Genomic DNA, 16,313 nt, shown 5'->3' with positions numbered 1-16,313 from the left:
GGCAGAAGACCCTAGCAGAAGGAATGAGGCTCTTTTTCAAGGTCTTTCTGTTTGTGTTTTGAAAAATCTAAAACTTTTAGATTTGAGTCTTAAAGGCCCACATTGTTACAGTAGTGGACAAGGCCCCTGAACCTGTCACCACTATACCACAGCTACGACCCACCTCTGGCTCTCAGCTGTCCTGTAGATGCCAGCACACACCCACCTCAGGGCCTTTGCATTTGCTACCTGAGACACTTGTTCCTCAGATGTCTCTGAGACTTACTCACAGGAACCTCCAGCAGTGCTGCTCTTGCACACCCTTGGCAAACCTGCCACACCTCCTATCCATCAGTCTTCCCTTCATGTCCTTCCCACCATTGTCTATATGTTGTATTTCTATCTATTGTATTTCTACGGGGTTGTTTCACATTCTCCCGTTAGAATGGAAGGTTCATGAACGCCAGGTGATTTTTTTTTTTTTTTGTCTTATTCAATTCTCAGTGTCTTGGTATATTCCAACACCTGGTATTTTTTGAGTGAATTCATGAGTGGAGAATAAATGCATGTAAAACATATACACCCATGCTTGGAAAAAAGACCGGAAAGAATAATCCAAAATGTTAATGTGATCATGATCTTTTTCTTCCTTCTGTTTTGCTTTTGTATTTTCCAAATTTTATTTGATGAGCTTGTATTTCCCTATTCCTTTCTCCTACAATAATGACAGTAATATGATACATACTTAGAGAAGATTTGAAAAATACAGAAGAGAGGAAAAGTAAAATGTCTGTAGTCCCCACTATGTTTTGGTCCTGGGGGACCTGGGCATCATCATGCCCTTTCTCTGTGTCACAGTATAAAAGGTAACTTAAGCTGCAGTTCAGCTTTGGGCCTGGTTCCTGAGGTTACTGTGCAGTTTAAAGCCACCTACAGCTGAGAGCACAAGTCACACAGCCAGCCATTGCCCGCTCCCTGATATGCTCTGCCACCTGCCTTTTTGTGCCACCTTCTCCAAAATTAACCAGCCAACTCTGACCTACTGCATCCCTACCCCTCTATTGGGCACTTGAGGCTCCCCTGGGCCTGTGCTTATATATTTTATTTTCCACCTGTGTCTGTCCCATTAGACTGTCCCTATGGATGGGGATTGAGGCTTTTTTTTTTTTTTTTTTTTCTGTTTTCCTAGGGCCTAGCTCAGGGCCTGGCATGGAATGGGCACTCAGTAACTTTTTACAGCAGGGAGTCAGCTGCATGGGTGAAGAGGAGGTGGATGAACCCCAGGGCTGTAGACTTTTGCATACCTGAAAGTTTTAAAGTTTTAATTTCTCTAATATGTACAGGATTTAGAGGCAGCTCTTCTGGTCCCCTAATGACTCAATGTTAGACAAAGGTGATACTGCCAGTCGGCAAGGGTCCTGCAGAGACCCTGCTTCCCTCAGAGCACCAGTGCACAGGCACAGGCTTTGTGTGGAGTGTGCCCACGTCACCTGCTGGCTTGTTGCTCTCGGGGATGCTCCATAGCAATAGTTTTGTGCTCAGGGATTGTGTTTGGTTCAGACTATCAAGTGGTGATAGCTGTAGGGTCTCTTCCAGGAGTACTTCCTTCATCTCAGGAATCACTGGTGTAAGTAGAATTGACTGAAATGCTCAAGTGGCCCTGAGCTCAGTTGGGAGGCCTTCAGATGCACCCTTTAAGTGCCTCTGGAGACCTTTTATCCTTTATCGAACAAGAATTTCATGATGCGAAGAACAGGTGCAAGGGCCTCACTGTTTTTCTGTCCCTTCTCCCTGGCTAGATCACTACTGGTTACAACCTGGAGGATGACCGCTGTGAGTGTGTGGCTCTGCAGGACTTCCGGGCTGGAGAGCAGGTAGGTTCCCCACAGTGTCTCAGATGTGGCCAGCCAGTGGGCACTGGGGAAATGTTAGGTTGGCCATTTAAAAAGGTACTGAACTCAGAAAGGAAACTTGGGAACAAGCATATTGGAATAAGCATGATTATTCTATAGTAAACATATTATGCTTTGGGTCCATGAAGAAAAAAAAGATTTAAATGCAGTTATTTGCCCAATTGACCTAATATTTGGAACACTTTTAACTGAAAATAAACTTTGTCTTATGACACTAAAACAAATTATTTCATAAATTACATTGCTTTTATTTCTTCCTCTCTTGATTCTTTATAAGAGGCAATAGTTAACAAGCGGTATTTAAGTGGCAAAAACATAAGGGAATCAAGACCGAAACATCTGTCATCGTGTGCTTCACTTTAATCTGTGATTTTTTTTTTTTATCTAATGATTTGGGTGGGGGTAGGGGTAAGTTTTTCATTAAGTTTGGAAATACACATCTATGAATTTTACCTTCGCCCTCCCAATTTCACAACCATGCACATAACACATGACGAGAACTGAAGTAGGCCACTGACATCCCAGTTGAGACAAAATGAAGAACATAGTCTAACCAAGTGCTGATCTGCTCTTTCTTCAGAAAAGTGCATGAGCCCCTGCTAGATACAGAACTGCACCGGGTGTAGAGATGGATTTCTGGCAGGCGTTGCTCTAAACTCATGTTCCAGAAGGGACTCTCCTGTATGAAAAGGAGAGGAAGACATGGTGCATTCTAGAATGTAGTCCTAAGGGAATGGTCAGGCTGTGCCTTGGAGGGAGACGGGGGTCATAGAAGGGACCCGGGGATTCAGGGTCCTCTGTGCCTAGTCAGGACCTCACTCCCTGTGGTGGTGGATGTGGGTGCTTGGCCCCACCAATGGCAGGCGATTTTGGGAAGCTTTGCTCGTGCTGCACTTGCAGCACCAAACAGGTGGAGGGTTACTTTAGAGCTGTTCTGTCTCCTTAATGTAAAGCAGCAGTAAATGTGGGAGAGCTAGCCCTGTGCTCTGTGGTAAGAAGGCTTGCTAAGTTTGTTTTATGTCCCTTTATTTTCTCTTTACTGCATCTCAGATTTACATTTTTTATGGCACTCGGTCAAATGCAGAGTTTGTGATCCACAGTGGTTTTTTCTTTGACAATAATTCACACGACAGAGTGAAAATCAAGCTTGGAGTGAGTAAAAGTGACCGGCTGTACGCCATGAAGGCCGAGGTGCTGGCGCGTGCCGGCATCCCAACGTACGTACGTGGGCCCCTTCCTGTGGCACTTGCAGTATTTCCAGTTCCATGGTGTTTAATTGGTGTGTTAATAAAACTTCTCTCCAGTAGTTTGTCTTAATCCCTTTATCCCTGTTACACAGCGCATTTGGGCCGTGGAGATGCACAGTGATTGACCACGGTTCTAGGTAGACATAATGGTGTCGCTGGGAAAGCTCTCAGTTCCAGGGGATGAGGCCTGCAATCCTCATTAAGTTAAATAAGCACTTTGGTATCATTAATGTCTTTCACCTTGAAAAGGTTAATGACCTGGATCAATTTGTTTCATTTAATTCTTTGCCACCATTAGTTTCTGTAATGAAGTCATGATCCTCAGTGATTTCAAGAATTCCTGGTTAAATTCCTTAAGATTTTCTTGCATTTGAGGAGTGAAATGATAAAGAAGACAAGAATTATGATTTATTAGTCCTCCAGGGAATGGAGGAACCATTCTTAATGAAAATGGATTATCCAGACCTTTTCTTATTGAACTTGTCAATATTTGATTAATGATTAAAGTGTGAACTCAACATAAATTATTATTAACATTTTTAAGAACCGTGGGTGTGTTTAATGCTCTTAACATGAGCACACGGCCTGACTTGAAGGCCAGTAGCCACTGGGCAGCTGCAGAGGTGGCTAGTGCCAGATATCACCTGTCCCTGACTATCAACTCGGCACCCTGCCTCCTGCAAGGCCTGAAAATTGCCCTTTGGTAGTTGCAGTGAGCAGCCAGAGCAGTGCACCCCACTTGCCCTTTTGAGGATGGCCAGGTGCTGCCGGCCAATGCCCTTGGAGCAGGTCAGGGTGGCTGACTTGGCTTCTCGCTCTTGTCAGTTCCAGTGTCTTTGCGCTGCACTTTACGGAGCCGCCCATCTCTGCACAGCTTCTGGCTTTTCTCCGAGTGTTCTGCATGACCGAAGGTAAATCATTTTATGAAAAAAAAAAAAAAAGATATATAAAGATTTCATGAAAATGTAAAATGTAAGTATTCAGTTTGAAGATAAAATGGCTTAAAACTATAAACTGCTTTTGGGAAGTGGGAAGACTGCAGTATTGGAGAAAGAAGGAACTGACTTGTTTTATTCCAGAAATCTTCAATGTCTGGCATCTTAGAGTGAATGACAATGCAAACATTCTGCAAAGAACACAGAATATCCTCAGCTACAGCCTCTTATGTCAGTTCCAGAAAGAGTTAAATATACCTGTTAAGCATCCACCTTTATGTTTGCTTAAGACAGTCACTTTTTTTTTTTATTCTGAGTTCTGATCTCATGTGGTCAAATCTAAATTCATCCTAGAATGTACTTCTTTATCCTAGAATGATTTCCCCCCAATTCCCTTGTCCTGATGTTTCACTTTTGATCATGTTTGTGTGTGTGTTGCTGTTGTTATAAACTGCCTTAAATTCTGTGCAGAACAGATTGGATGGGTGTAAGTGAATGACTGGCTGAGCAGACATAAGTGTTCTGGAAAGAGCTGCTGGGGTACCAGGGACAGTACAGTCCTGGTCAGAGTGGCCTGTCATGGCCGAGAGACAGGTGTACCCTGCTGTCTTCTGCCAGGGTCTCAGATCTGTGCCCAGAGAGAAGCTCTGCACAGACTAGGCTTTGATAGTGGGCTGAAGGTAGAAGAAACTTGGTCCCAAAATACAGGGATCCTATGTAAACACCAACTACAGAACCAGACAAAGTGCTCCTCAAGAGCAGCCACGTTGCTGCAGATTCACTGTCATTCAAGTGGGAGCTCTTGGTGCCTCTTGTACTTGGTTCAACCTTCTAGTTCAGGGAAGGTGATTAAGGGACCCTTGTGGGCTTTTCTTGCATACACACGAGGATACAGAGTTGAATGTCACAGTTCATATTCCTGGGAATATATAATTAAGGGAGGTAAGGGTGATAGTAATTCCTATAATTTGTGGCATGCTCACTGTGTGCTGGGCACGGTGCTCAGTGTGGTACAGACGTTACTTTCAATCTGTCAGCCTGTGGGATAGGTATTCCCATTTCACTGATGTAGAAACTCCAATTCAGAAGACAGAAGCTTGGCCAAGATCACCGAGCAGGCAAGAGATGATCCTGACTTAGCTCCCAACCTCAGGCTGCCCAGCAGGCAGAATGAGGCTCAGGAACCATTGAGGAGGGGGCTGACATAAGCCTGGGGAATCCCGTCAAGGAGTCATTTGCTAGAAGAAAGCTTGGACGGGAGCCTGCTACAGAGCCACCCAGGCAGGCCACCCTGCATCGTAGTCTTAATTCCTTCTGGGTTTTTCCCTCCCATAGTGTGAAGGGAGTCAATCTTGCTGCTGGGTGGAAGGGGACAGAAAGCTCTACCCTGATCCTCTGGCTCTCCCTCATCCCTGGAAGAAGAGACAACTGGGGTGGGGGTGTTGAGGAGGGAGCACAGTAGTAACTTGGTACAAGGAGCTTCTGAAAAGAGATTCTGCCACCAAGAAAGCACATTTTTTAAGAAGTCTCCATTGCTTTATGCAAAGAATCGAAACTGAAGAATCAAGAGTCTAAAAATCCTGAATTTTATCACATTCTTTTGCTAACAAATACAATTCGATAAATCTCTTTTGAACATTAGGTAACATCTATTTTCTTTTTAAAAAGCTATTTGAATCATTTTAGGTTCGCTGCCTCTCTTTGGTTTCCTTTAGTCATGGGAAGACAATTTGTCATGCCAAGACAATTGATGTATTCTTTGAATTACTCCAACTAATACTAATAAAAGTTTGGTTTGCTGGCAGCAGCAGTTCCTCAATTTGAATTGTAAATAGTGACAGCTGTAGGGCATTTTGCTCTGAAAGAGATACTGTCTCACAGTTACATAAGAAGCTGGTGTATTTCTTGAGCATGAATAGCACGGGCATGTTTGGTCTTTTGGAGATAATGTGCCAGGAGATAAATGCTCAGAGCAGTTGCTGGATTCTTCCCTCTTCTTAACTTAAATATATTGAGATGTTCACTCGTGTTTATTTATACTTCCTATTTTAAATTCCTGACAAGTGAGAGATATAGGCCCATTTTTCATTAACTAAGATTTTTATAGTCCATTTTCTGGTTTGTTGTGACCGTGGCTTGTTATGAGAAGAATGACTACCAATCGGCTGTAAATCCAGAGGGATCCCTGGGTTGCTGCGGCTGTTGCTTGTGTTCCCTGTTTACGTTATTCAACTAAGTGTCTTTTTGACCCAGTTGGAGGGATGGAGCCCATGGTTAGGAGAAAGGTATCATCAAAGCATGGGGTGTGTGGCCACAGGCTGTTTGTCCTTGAACAGCTTCTTATGCAGCCATCTAAAGTCTCAGTGCCCCTTGTAAGACTGGTCCCTGGAGTGCTTCGACACTGCTGGATCTGGACTCCCAGCAAAGAGGCCTCCCTGGTTTCCTCATCTGAAACTTGGCTCTAGCTCTACTTTGGAAAATCTGGCCTGGTCAGTTAATCTGGGGGAGCTTTTAACCACCTTCCTGTAAGATGACACTGTTGGAGAGTACGCTTTCTAAGGCAGGTTGCTTTAAAAAAGTGAGAGGTAGCGCCACTGTCCCCACTAACAGATTGCTGTTTGTACTTCTTGTAGAGGAACTGAAAGAACATTTGCTCGGAGATAATGCTATCGATAGAATCTTCACCTTGGGGAACTCGGAGTTTCCTGTGAGCTGGGACAATGAGGTCAAACTTTGGACATTTCTGGAAGACAGAGCCTCACTTCTTTTAAAAACATATAAAACAACAATTGAGGTAATTAGATTGATAAATGGCAATTTGATTTTGTCATGTGTGTAGAGATGTTTAATAATCTGTATCTTCCTAAATGTAAATTTCTCAAATTCCTTAGCAATTAATTATGTATTGGATATTTTTCATTCAATATTAATATTTTTTCTATTAATGCACTTACCAAAAATTTATATTGAGGCATTGTTGACTAGAAGATAAAATTATTTAATACTCTTTATTTTGAAGTTCCTTCCTTCCTTCCTTTTCTTTCTTTCTTGGTACTGGGGATTGAACCCAGAGGTGCTTTACCACTGAGTCACATCCCCAGACCTTTTTTATTTATTTAGAGACAGGTTCTCACTGAGAACCTGTCATTGAGTAGGGCCTCGCTAAATTGTTGAGGCTGGCTTTGAACTCCCGATTCTTCTGCCTCGGCCTCCCAAGCCACTTGTGCCACTGTGTGCCTGCCTGGCCTACTTTTTTAGTTTCTAACTCACACGATTCGACATTTGTATTTGTGCTTTCAGGCTCATCATTGGGCCACAGGCTCCAAGGTCTCCTTTAGGTTCATCCCTCTACCTGCCTCCACCCAGGCGCTGCACTGGGGCCGAGTTGGTGAGCTGCTCTGTCTGTGATGGCTGCAATTGCTGTAGGTTTTCTTTTTGTTTTACAACAGTTTAGGGTCTAACTCACTACAGTAAGGGTCACAAGCCTGAGGTGTAGTTTTGATGGAAGTGTCCAGAAATGCAAGCATTGCACAGTGAAGTTCTAGAACCTTCCAGCACCCTAGTAAGTCCCCTCCTTCCCCTTCAGTGTCCTGCCTATCACTGCAGCTTTGCTGATTTAGATGACTTGTCATTAACTCTGCTCTTTTTTTTTCCAGGAAGATAAAGCCGTACTGAAAACCCATGACCTTTCTGTTCGTGCAACAATGGCCATCAAATTGCGCTTAGGTGAAAAGGAGATTTTGGAAAAAGCAGTGAAGAGTGCGGGTGTCACCCGAGAATACTACCGGAAACGCATGGAGGAGAGGGCGCCGCTTCCCAGATGTGAGGAGAGTGACCTTGGGCTGTTGGAGGGCAGTGTTGGGGACTCGAGTCTCCCCCTGGTCTTGAGAAACCTCGAGGAGGAGGCCGGGGTGCAGGAGGCCTTGAGCCTCAAGGAGGCTGTCAGCAAAGCCAAGGCTGCAGAAAACGGGCTCGTCAATGGTGAAAACTCTATCCCCAATGGGACCAGGTCCGAAAACGAAAATCTAAATCCAGAAGGAAGTAAAAGAGCAAATGAAGAAGCCAAAGAATCTTCTTCAGGTAGCACCGAGGAAGCAAGAGAGCAGCTCTGAGGCACAGCACCGTGGCCGGCAAGCCCAGTTCAGCGGAAGCGTGTGGACAGTCCATGTACATCGCCGTGTTCCCTGTTAACATTTTTCTTTCTGCAGAGAGGAAAATATGTTTTTGCTGCTTTATATAAAAATGATTTTTAAGTTATTTTAAAGATCTAGCTTCCCTTTTGATTAAGATTGCCATCTTGCTTCTAGGCAAAACAAATAAGTTAGCAGCAGCAAGGGAGGAGGCGCCTTTGGAAGATTCTGCAGGCCTGTGATGGGCACTTGTGTTTTCTTCCTGGGGAAGAACTCGGCTCCTTGCTCAGCTGTGCTTTTGTGGGCCTGTCAGCCTGACGGCCGGAATTAAAGCTTGCTCTGCCTCCTGCCAACAAGCGTCGATGGGACTCTGGGTGTTCAGCGGGAAGGTGGGGACACAGCGCAGCAGAAAGCAAGAGTGAGGGTAGGAAACTAAATTTAGAGTCTGGGCAAAATCTTTTTTTTTTTTCTTCTTAAAAAATAATAACCCAGTACCAAAAGCAAAGGTAAGGTGGCAACCTTATTTTTAATAGTTTTAAATGTTGATGATAATCCTAATTATATAAATATATATACACACACATATATATCTAGTGATTTCTAAAGATTTGTTTACTTTTTGTGTTTTGTTTCACTGTAATGAGAAATTGTCCCTTCTCCTTGAATCCAAGTAGGACATACATCCTCCTCCTAATTTTAAACGTTGGCTCTGATCTCAAAGTGGTGCGCTTGATTCCCAGTGTTGGTGACAGAGTCTGCAATCACAGGGCCCGCAGCCTTGTGTGCTGTGTTCAAGGTGAGGCGGCTCCCTGGCTTATCTGGTTTCACAAGCTAGAGATTTTCAAAGCTACCCTTTTGAGTAAAATCCCTTATTAAAAGGACAACATGGTTAATATTTTTGTCTATTCCTTTTCTTTGGAGTGGGGCAGGCCATTTGGGTAGAGCTTTCCTGCAGACCACCTTCTTATTCCCCAAGCATTTCTGGAAAGTTAACCTTCTGCTGTGAGTGCGGTCCTAGGTGTCGCGAGGGCCGTGGGGCCAGCAGTCAGCTCGTTGCATGGGCTCCAGATAGGCAGGCAGCAGGGCCACATGGAAAGCAACACTCGGGTTTTAGGGGAAGCAGGGCTGGGGCAGCGCCCTGCATGGCCTGAATGGAGCTGTCCCCAGGAAGCCTCCAGCGTTCAGGCCAATGATCGCCGACTCCTGAACCACCAAGGTTCCTGTTGTTTCTGATGTCCTAACTATCAAGTGCTGAGGGCCATTGCCAAGTAGGAATGACGCATCGAAATTTCCTTGCCAGCGTACCCCATGTTAAATGGACTTGCCTTGGAATTTTGCTGTTGACATTGCATGTAAGGTGACCTTGCTCAAGGACCAGGGCGGATCCGGGTTTAGAGCTGATCAGGTTTGAGAAAGTATCCCGTCCTTGGGTTTAGGGCGTTCCCGGTTTAAGACAATATGGGTTTTAGGGAAGTTGGAGGTTGAAGATTATGGCTGCTGGAAATAGGGCGTTCCTGCTACCTGAGCTCCCATTGAGTTCTCGTGAGATTCAGAAAGTATATTGGAAAAAAAAAAAAGCCTCGTGGAGTAGGTGAATTGGGCGGCAGCAGAACTGGGATTTCCCCAGAACGTGTGTGTAGAGGCCGGTGTGAGTTCGGGAATAAAGAATTGCTGTTTGAATCGACAAAGCTGTGAGTGGCTCGTGATCTTGTGCCCAGCCAAGACTGCGGCAATCAAGGACATTGTTTAGTTTGAAAGATGCTGGGTAAATTATTCACTCATCAGTTTGATAATAGCTGCTGCAGTAGGTAATCCTATAGACCCTTCCACGTACCTCCTTGGAGAGATTCAGCTCTGCAGACAAACTGCTGGCTTCTCTCCTGAGGGTCTAGATGAGCAACTCTAACACACGGCCCGTCACTGGGAAAGCTAGGCTCGCCTGCTGCATTGGACAGTACTGCAGCTTCATCTCTGCTTGGGGTCAGGGACATCCGCTGGTGTCGGAGCCTGCAGTTTCCCCATGTGTCTGTGTTTGCAGTTTGAACTTACTGTGGTCTGTGATGGCCGGCTCTCAATCAGCCCGATACCTGGGATACTTCTCCAAGATATTAGGTTGTATGTGAAGCTTGCACGCTGATCTCCAAAAGGCAAAGGCACCGTGGTCCTTGAGGGGTTTTCTTAGTCAGGTATTGAGGCCCCAGAGACTAGAGCTTTTAGCACTAACGTGCCTATAAATATGTTTTCTCATTGGATTAAAAGTTTTCAAGATTTTAAAACTGCCTTTTAAAAACATATATACAGTTCCAATGGAGCATCATAAGACCAGATAGTTCCAGGCTATTCCCTGGAAGGGTTCAAGTTCAAACTTAGCCAAGAGAGCCAGGATTCTGAGCCCCAGTGCTGCTGCTTCCTTTGCTGGGGTCATGGTGACTGTCCCTGGAGCCTCAGTTTCCTCATGTCCTTGTAAGATGAGAGGATGGCTCTAAGTCATCAAAAGTCCCTGCTTAAAAACCCAGGGACTGTTTGTCCTGTCAGTTAATTCTCCATCCGCAAGTCTATTTGTGAGTCATTGGACCAAAAGTGTCTGTATAAGTTATGCTTCCAGTTGAGAACAGCTCTGCATTTGTGACATGAAATTGGCTCTCATTGAACAGAACTTGGTTGATGTTGGGAGACAGAGCATCATTGAGCAGTGCTACTGTCCTGAATTGGTCGAATTGCCCTATGAGGACTCTGAGGCAGAGGAACCCCAGTGCTGCTAGCTGCCTGCTCTGCCCCTTCCCCTCCCGGCCGGCAGCCAGCCGCGGTGCTGCTCGCAGACACTGTGGCTGCCACTTAAGCATTGGAAATGGAGGGAAAGTGGTTAAATTGGTATTGAAGCACCCTCGCTGCCATCTGTCATGAAAATAGGCCTTTCTCTCAAATCATTCTAAAGTTCACTTTCTTCCTAATGCTTTTGGATAAGAGGCTGTTGAGGCCAGTCACTGGGAAAGTGCCACCTCTGCCTGTTTCCTGGTGCTGCGTGCTATCAGTGTAAATAGCATTAAGTTTCATCGGCCTACAAAACCAATCGGTTTTCCATGCAGACTGGCAGTGGTGAGGTGGTTCTCCCCAGTAGTGTCTAGAACAGGTGCACTAAAAGATGCATTTAATTTCTTCTTTTTGAGAGGTGGGATAATGCATTTTAAATCTTCCCAGGTTCCCATGTACAGGGTCATGCTAAATTAAACCTTCACTTAAAAATGAGGCGATTAGGTTTTCTGCAAATTGTTTATTTGTTTGTTTATTTGGTGGTTAATATGTACGTGTTAGAGTAAGAGAATAAGAAAGCTGATCCAAAAGAAGTGCCTGTGACGTGAGGTCAGAACTGTGAAGAAGGACATTGCTGGCAGGTGGTGGGTTTCAGAAGGCCCAGGTGTGCAGAGTGGCCTGTCATGGGAACTATGGGGAACAGCTTTCTGTGGGTATGGTGCTGTATTCCTGCTGTCTTTGATCCAGCAGGGTGTGTCATGGAGCCTCACTGTCTCGAAGGTTTGCCTCGCTTTATTTAACATTAGTCTAGATGGGTGAAGTATGGAATCCAGTGACCTTGTTAAGGATCACCCTACTATTTGAATCACCAGCCCCTTATATAATGTATTCCTGAAGTTCTGTGTGTAAACTGAATTTGAGTAACCATTGTGTTTAAACGCAGCTGCTCTGCTGGACCTGGGTGTGCTTGAGTTGGGAGGGGACCTTAGCAGGGACATGCGACCCATCTCCCCATTTCTAAGGGGCTGTTTGTGAAGGAGGGAGGGTGGCACTGATCACTGCGCTGGAGCACCTGCTGCTGTGGCCAGGATGGGCTGCCTTCAGAAGACCCGGGAGGGAGAGCATGAGGCTTGCATCCCACAGGCCTGGTTCCCACTGTGGGCTGGGGCAGAGCTTTGCTGGCCACCCTTCTTGGAGTGTCTTGGCCTAGTTCTGGAGAGTGCTTGAGAGCCAAGGAGGCAGGGCACATAGGCTCCCTCCTGCCCTGTGTCTGGGAGGCATTCAGAGAACGTTCCTCCTTACTGTTTGCCCAGCCTGAGCTGTCCTGGGACTCAAGAGCTAGTGGGACTTGGGGTGCCAGAGTCCTCCCCCGTGGACTCTCATGTGCTCCAGGAGCACTGCTGGTTTCCTTTGGCAACCCAGGGACTCCGGAGAGGTGCCCAGTCCTCGAGGTGCTAGGCAGACATTCCAACAAATCCCACAACTCAGCAGTGCTGGGCGCCAGAGAGGGCTGGAGAAAGTGGGGAGGACCCTGTGCACTGGAGGGGCCCAAGGAAGGGCTTAGGCCTCCAGGAGGAAGCCTGGGGACACCGATTGCCAGGCCCGAGCTCAGTCCCTCTGAAGCACTCATGCAGAATCATCCTGTCCTGTGGCAAATGAACTTCTCTGGGTGCGGAAAGGCAGTGATGGCCAGCTCCCTTCGCCTCGGTTGCCCCCTGGCAGGGCCCTTAGAAGCAGGCTAAAATGAGAGAAGCCAGTGCTGGTGGGTATGCTCTCACTGGCATATGGAGTCGAGAGCAACAGCTCCAGGGACATGCTTGACCAGCTCCAGCTCCTGGCCTGTAGCAGTACCTTCACACCCTCTCACTGATGTGGGGCCACTGTTCTTAGGCAGGCAAACTTGCCAGGTGTGTCCCTAACACATTTGTTATATGAACACGTTGTGTGTGTGCATGTGTGTGGGCACAGACACGCACCCGTACATACACTTGTGTATAAAACTTTACCAAAGCTCATATTCTTCTGCTTCAGGCACCAGAGAAGCCCCTCGGCATGACGTTAGGTCAGACTTGGCAATAAAGGAGCCGGTAAACACTGGTGCCAGTGCAACTGCACAGTCCTGTCGGGCTCCTGTTGGATTCCTGGTGCCCTGTCCAGCAGCCGGAGCACAGCTGGCTCTGACTGGCTGCAACTGGCTGAGTCGTCACAGTGAAGTGGAGGCCTGTGTGCAGATCATAACTGAGACTCTCAGCAGAAAGCCCGCAGGCGTGGTCCCACGCTTCCCCCATCTCACTCCTAGGCTTCCTGTTTCTCCTTGTTGGACCCCACCCTTGTGAGTGTTCTAGTAGACAGGGGTCAACTCATGGCCTGGACCTCAAATACCTTTTTCCGTCTTAACCTGTGGTTCTGGAGGAGCAACGTTTAGGCTAACAGGTCTGCTTAAATCCCTGGCAGCACCTGGAAGGTCCAGAGTGGCCACTTTCCTGCTGCCCCACTTGCTTTTCTGCAGCGGTACTGGCATCTCTCCCGCCCTCGTGCCCGCTCCACCTCTCCAAGGAGGAGCTGATGAACACTGCTCTCTCCAGTGTACATGACCGCCGAGACACAGACTCTTCCAAAGTGTCTGCATTTAGCCTGCAAGCAAGCCCACGGCCCGGAGGAGACCAAGAAGCCAGGGCTCCAAAGTCAGGCAGACCAATAGCAGAGCTCTGACCCACCCCGACACCACCGTCTGTGGCCCCAGCTAGTCTCTCGATGCACAGCACCTTGTTTCTTGTCTGTGAAGTGGAACAGCCATATGAGATTGACAGCTGTGATGGCTCCCGAAGTGTCCTAGCGAGCACCAGGAACAGAGTGGGCAGTGGGCATTCATTCAACCTGGTTGCCCTGGTTGTTGAATGAATAACAGTAGGAAGCTAAAGAGCTAAAGCAGGGGGACAATCAAAGGCACTGATCCAGTGCTGCAGTGGGCTAGGTGTGCTGTGGATGGGACACTTCACCGTCAGCCCTGTGGCCCAGTGTGGGCCGCGTTTGCTGCTGTCATATCCACCAGGCACGATCCAGACTTGGCAGGTATCTCAAACAGGAAATGTTTATTCTATCCTGTGTACCACATGTATTTCAGCAGGAACATCCAACAGGCACCCTGGATTTCCTGGCCATAAGTTTTCAGGTAAATTTTACAGGCAGTTCAAAGCAAGCCTTCCCCTACACGTCAATGCAAATGACAGCAGGACAGCAGCAAGAGGTGGCAGTGAGCGCCGGGCACCCCAGCCAGCCTAATTTTGGAAGTAATTCTCTAGCTGGCCCCAGAGCATGTCACGGGAATCCTAAGATACATTGAGAGCCACAGTTACTGCTAGTTCATACAGAAATCAGTAAGAGAAAGTTCGTTTTATTTTGGTCATTGGCAGTTGTCAGCCTAACTAGCTTTGGGCTTATGTTATCAAACGGTGTTGACACCATTTAAGACTGCAGTATAATTACTGTCAGGAAATTCAGTCCTAACACTCCTTGGATTTTCAAAGGACTAGAATGGGTGTTTTGAGAGAAAAAAAAAATATCAGGAAGAAAGGAAAATGGGATTTTACTGAGTGTTCTGCTCTTCTGTTCTGAGCATCAGCCTGGGTCAGATGGTCATGTTGGTTGCTCCATCCTTTCTATCACCCCTCCTCTTAGAGGGCAGGTGAGCAGAAGCCCCGCACTGCCATAGCCGTCAGCTGGTGCCCATGAGGGAGCTCTGCAGCTGGATGTGCAGCCTGGCCTGCGCACATCACCACACGTTGAGATGCTGTGGGAGCCAGTGACTCATGCGCCACCAGCTTTAGCAAAAGCTACAACTTGGAACAGCATGTTCACTGAAGGATTCTGGCTACTTTGCATAAGTTAACTAGATTGAGTGCTCCAAATGCCAAAAGCCAAGTGACGTTCGCCCCCTGTGTTTTCTTTGCAGTGACTAGTCTGTCTCCTCCTGGTATTCAGCACCTTTGACCTCAGGCTGGTGGAGGGAGGCGTGGCAAGGAGCCACTGAAGAAGTGCCTCCTGCCTCAGGGTAGGTGCGCACCCTACCTGGTAGATGCCAGGTCAGTCTTTTCTGAGGCCAGAGTGCCAGAGATTGAAGGCACTCTTCCCATGGGCATCCAAGTGGTCATCAGGAAGCTGTGGCCACCTGTCCACCCCAGATGCTAGAGCAGGTGATAAGTGCCAGTGCAGTCACCATGATGACCTTTCGAGTGTCTACCTGGTCTCACCCAGATCTTTCTTCCTGAATATGCTTTGTATCGGTGACATCCATGGGTCACCCCGCAGTCATTGGAGGACCTGGTGCATGCTGGGCTCTGCGTGGCGTTGGGGCTACAACCAGGGAGTGGCACGGGCTGCTTATGGACAGGAGACCCTGGAGGAAGAGGACCCCACCCCATCCTGCAGGCTGGCGGGGCCTTGCGGGGGAAGTTCTGCTCTCCGAGGTTTAACATACGCTCCATTTTCCTGTTCCTGATGGAAAACAGGCTGGACAGGGCTTGCATCTCTACAGACCACAAAATTATAGATTACCTGAATATTCTCTCTCCGTCCTTTGCCTTTCCCTCCACAGAGGTTCATTTCTATTACCAAAGACTCCATGTGTCTTTTTTTCCCCACAATGTAACTGCTTTAGAGGCCTGCCCCAGGAAGCTAGCATTATCTAGATACCACATTTCCAGATTTTCTAGCAGTCTGGGATCTTGCTAAAGAGTAGTACAAATACAGTGAGGCATCGGGACAGCAGAGCTTAGGGGTGACCTGGAAAGCACGGTGAAGTCCCTGTTCCCTTTGCTGAAGTCAAAACCTGTTGTGAGGCTGGTGCAGGAGCAGCCCCTTCCCAACACCACTCACACCCACTGCCCAAATGAGGCACGTCCAATGCCGTCTCTTCATCCCATTCGGGGCCCCAGTTGACTGTCACGGCCACCCCAGCCTTACCCACTGGGGTACACATCTCAGCTGGACAACTAGCAGGTGGGCTAGGAGGCCCATGCTCAGCCTGGACTGTGCCTAAGCACAGGCCTTGGCCTCTCTCTTTGTTCTGTTCCTGTGACAAGTGTGGTTATCTACTGCCCCCGCTGCTGTACCCCAGCAGCGAGAATCTCTGTCCATGAACATCGCTTGGCTGGAAACCCAAACGCACAAGTCCACCTCCTGAAACAAATACAAAACGCCCTTAGGCATCCAGTCATCGCCAGGCTCTCAAAGAAAGCCAGAATTTCCTGCGGCAATTAAATTGCATGATTGGATAGAGGGGAAATTTTATAATTGCTCACAGGTAGCAATTTATTAGGATAGATGTTACTTATGACGTGTGTCAAAAAGGTCAAAGTT

The 16,313-nt window shown here is 47.2% G+C and overlaps 1 protein-coding gene across 1 annotated transcript in view; it reads left to right on the top strand.

Moving 5' to 3' along the window:
- Positions 1-8,791, top strand: part of SETD3 (SET domain containing 3, actin N3(tau)-histidine methyltransferase) — an 81,814-nt gene extending 73,023 nt beyond the window's left edge. The window contains exons 9-13 of the mRNA XM_081292003.1: positions 1,779-1,853; positions 2,943-3,109; positions 3,965-4,050; positions 6,708-6,868; positions 7,731-8,791. Coding sequence (XP_081148129.1) covers positions 1,779-1,853; positions 2,943-3,109; positions 3,965-4,050; positions 6,708-6,868; positions 7,731-8,186 — 945 coding nt within the window. The 3' untranslated portion in view covers positions 8,187-8,791. The remainder of the gene's footprint in view (positions 1-1,778; positions 1,854-2,942; positions 3,110-3,964; positions 4,051-6,707; positions 6,869-7,730) is intronic.
- The last annotated feature ends 7,522 nt before the right edge of the window (positions 8,792-16,313 follow it).

This window comes from Spermophilus citellus (genome assembly GCF_964194105.1).
Source record: "Spermophilus citellus genome assembly, chromosome: 4".
Lineage (NCBI taxonomy): Eukaryota > Metazoa > Chordata > Mammalia > Rodentia > Sciuridae > Spermophilus > Spermophilus citellus.
This window is presented reverse-complemented; position numbering and strand designations above follow the sequence as displayed.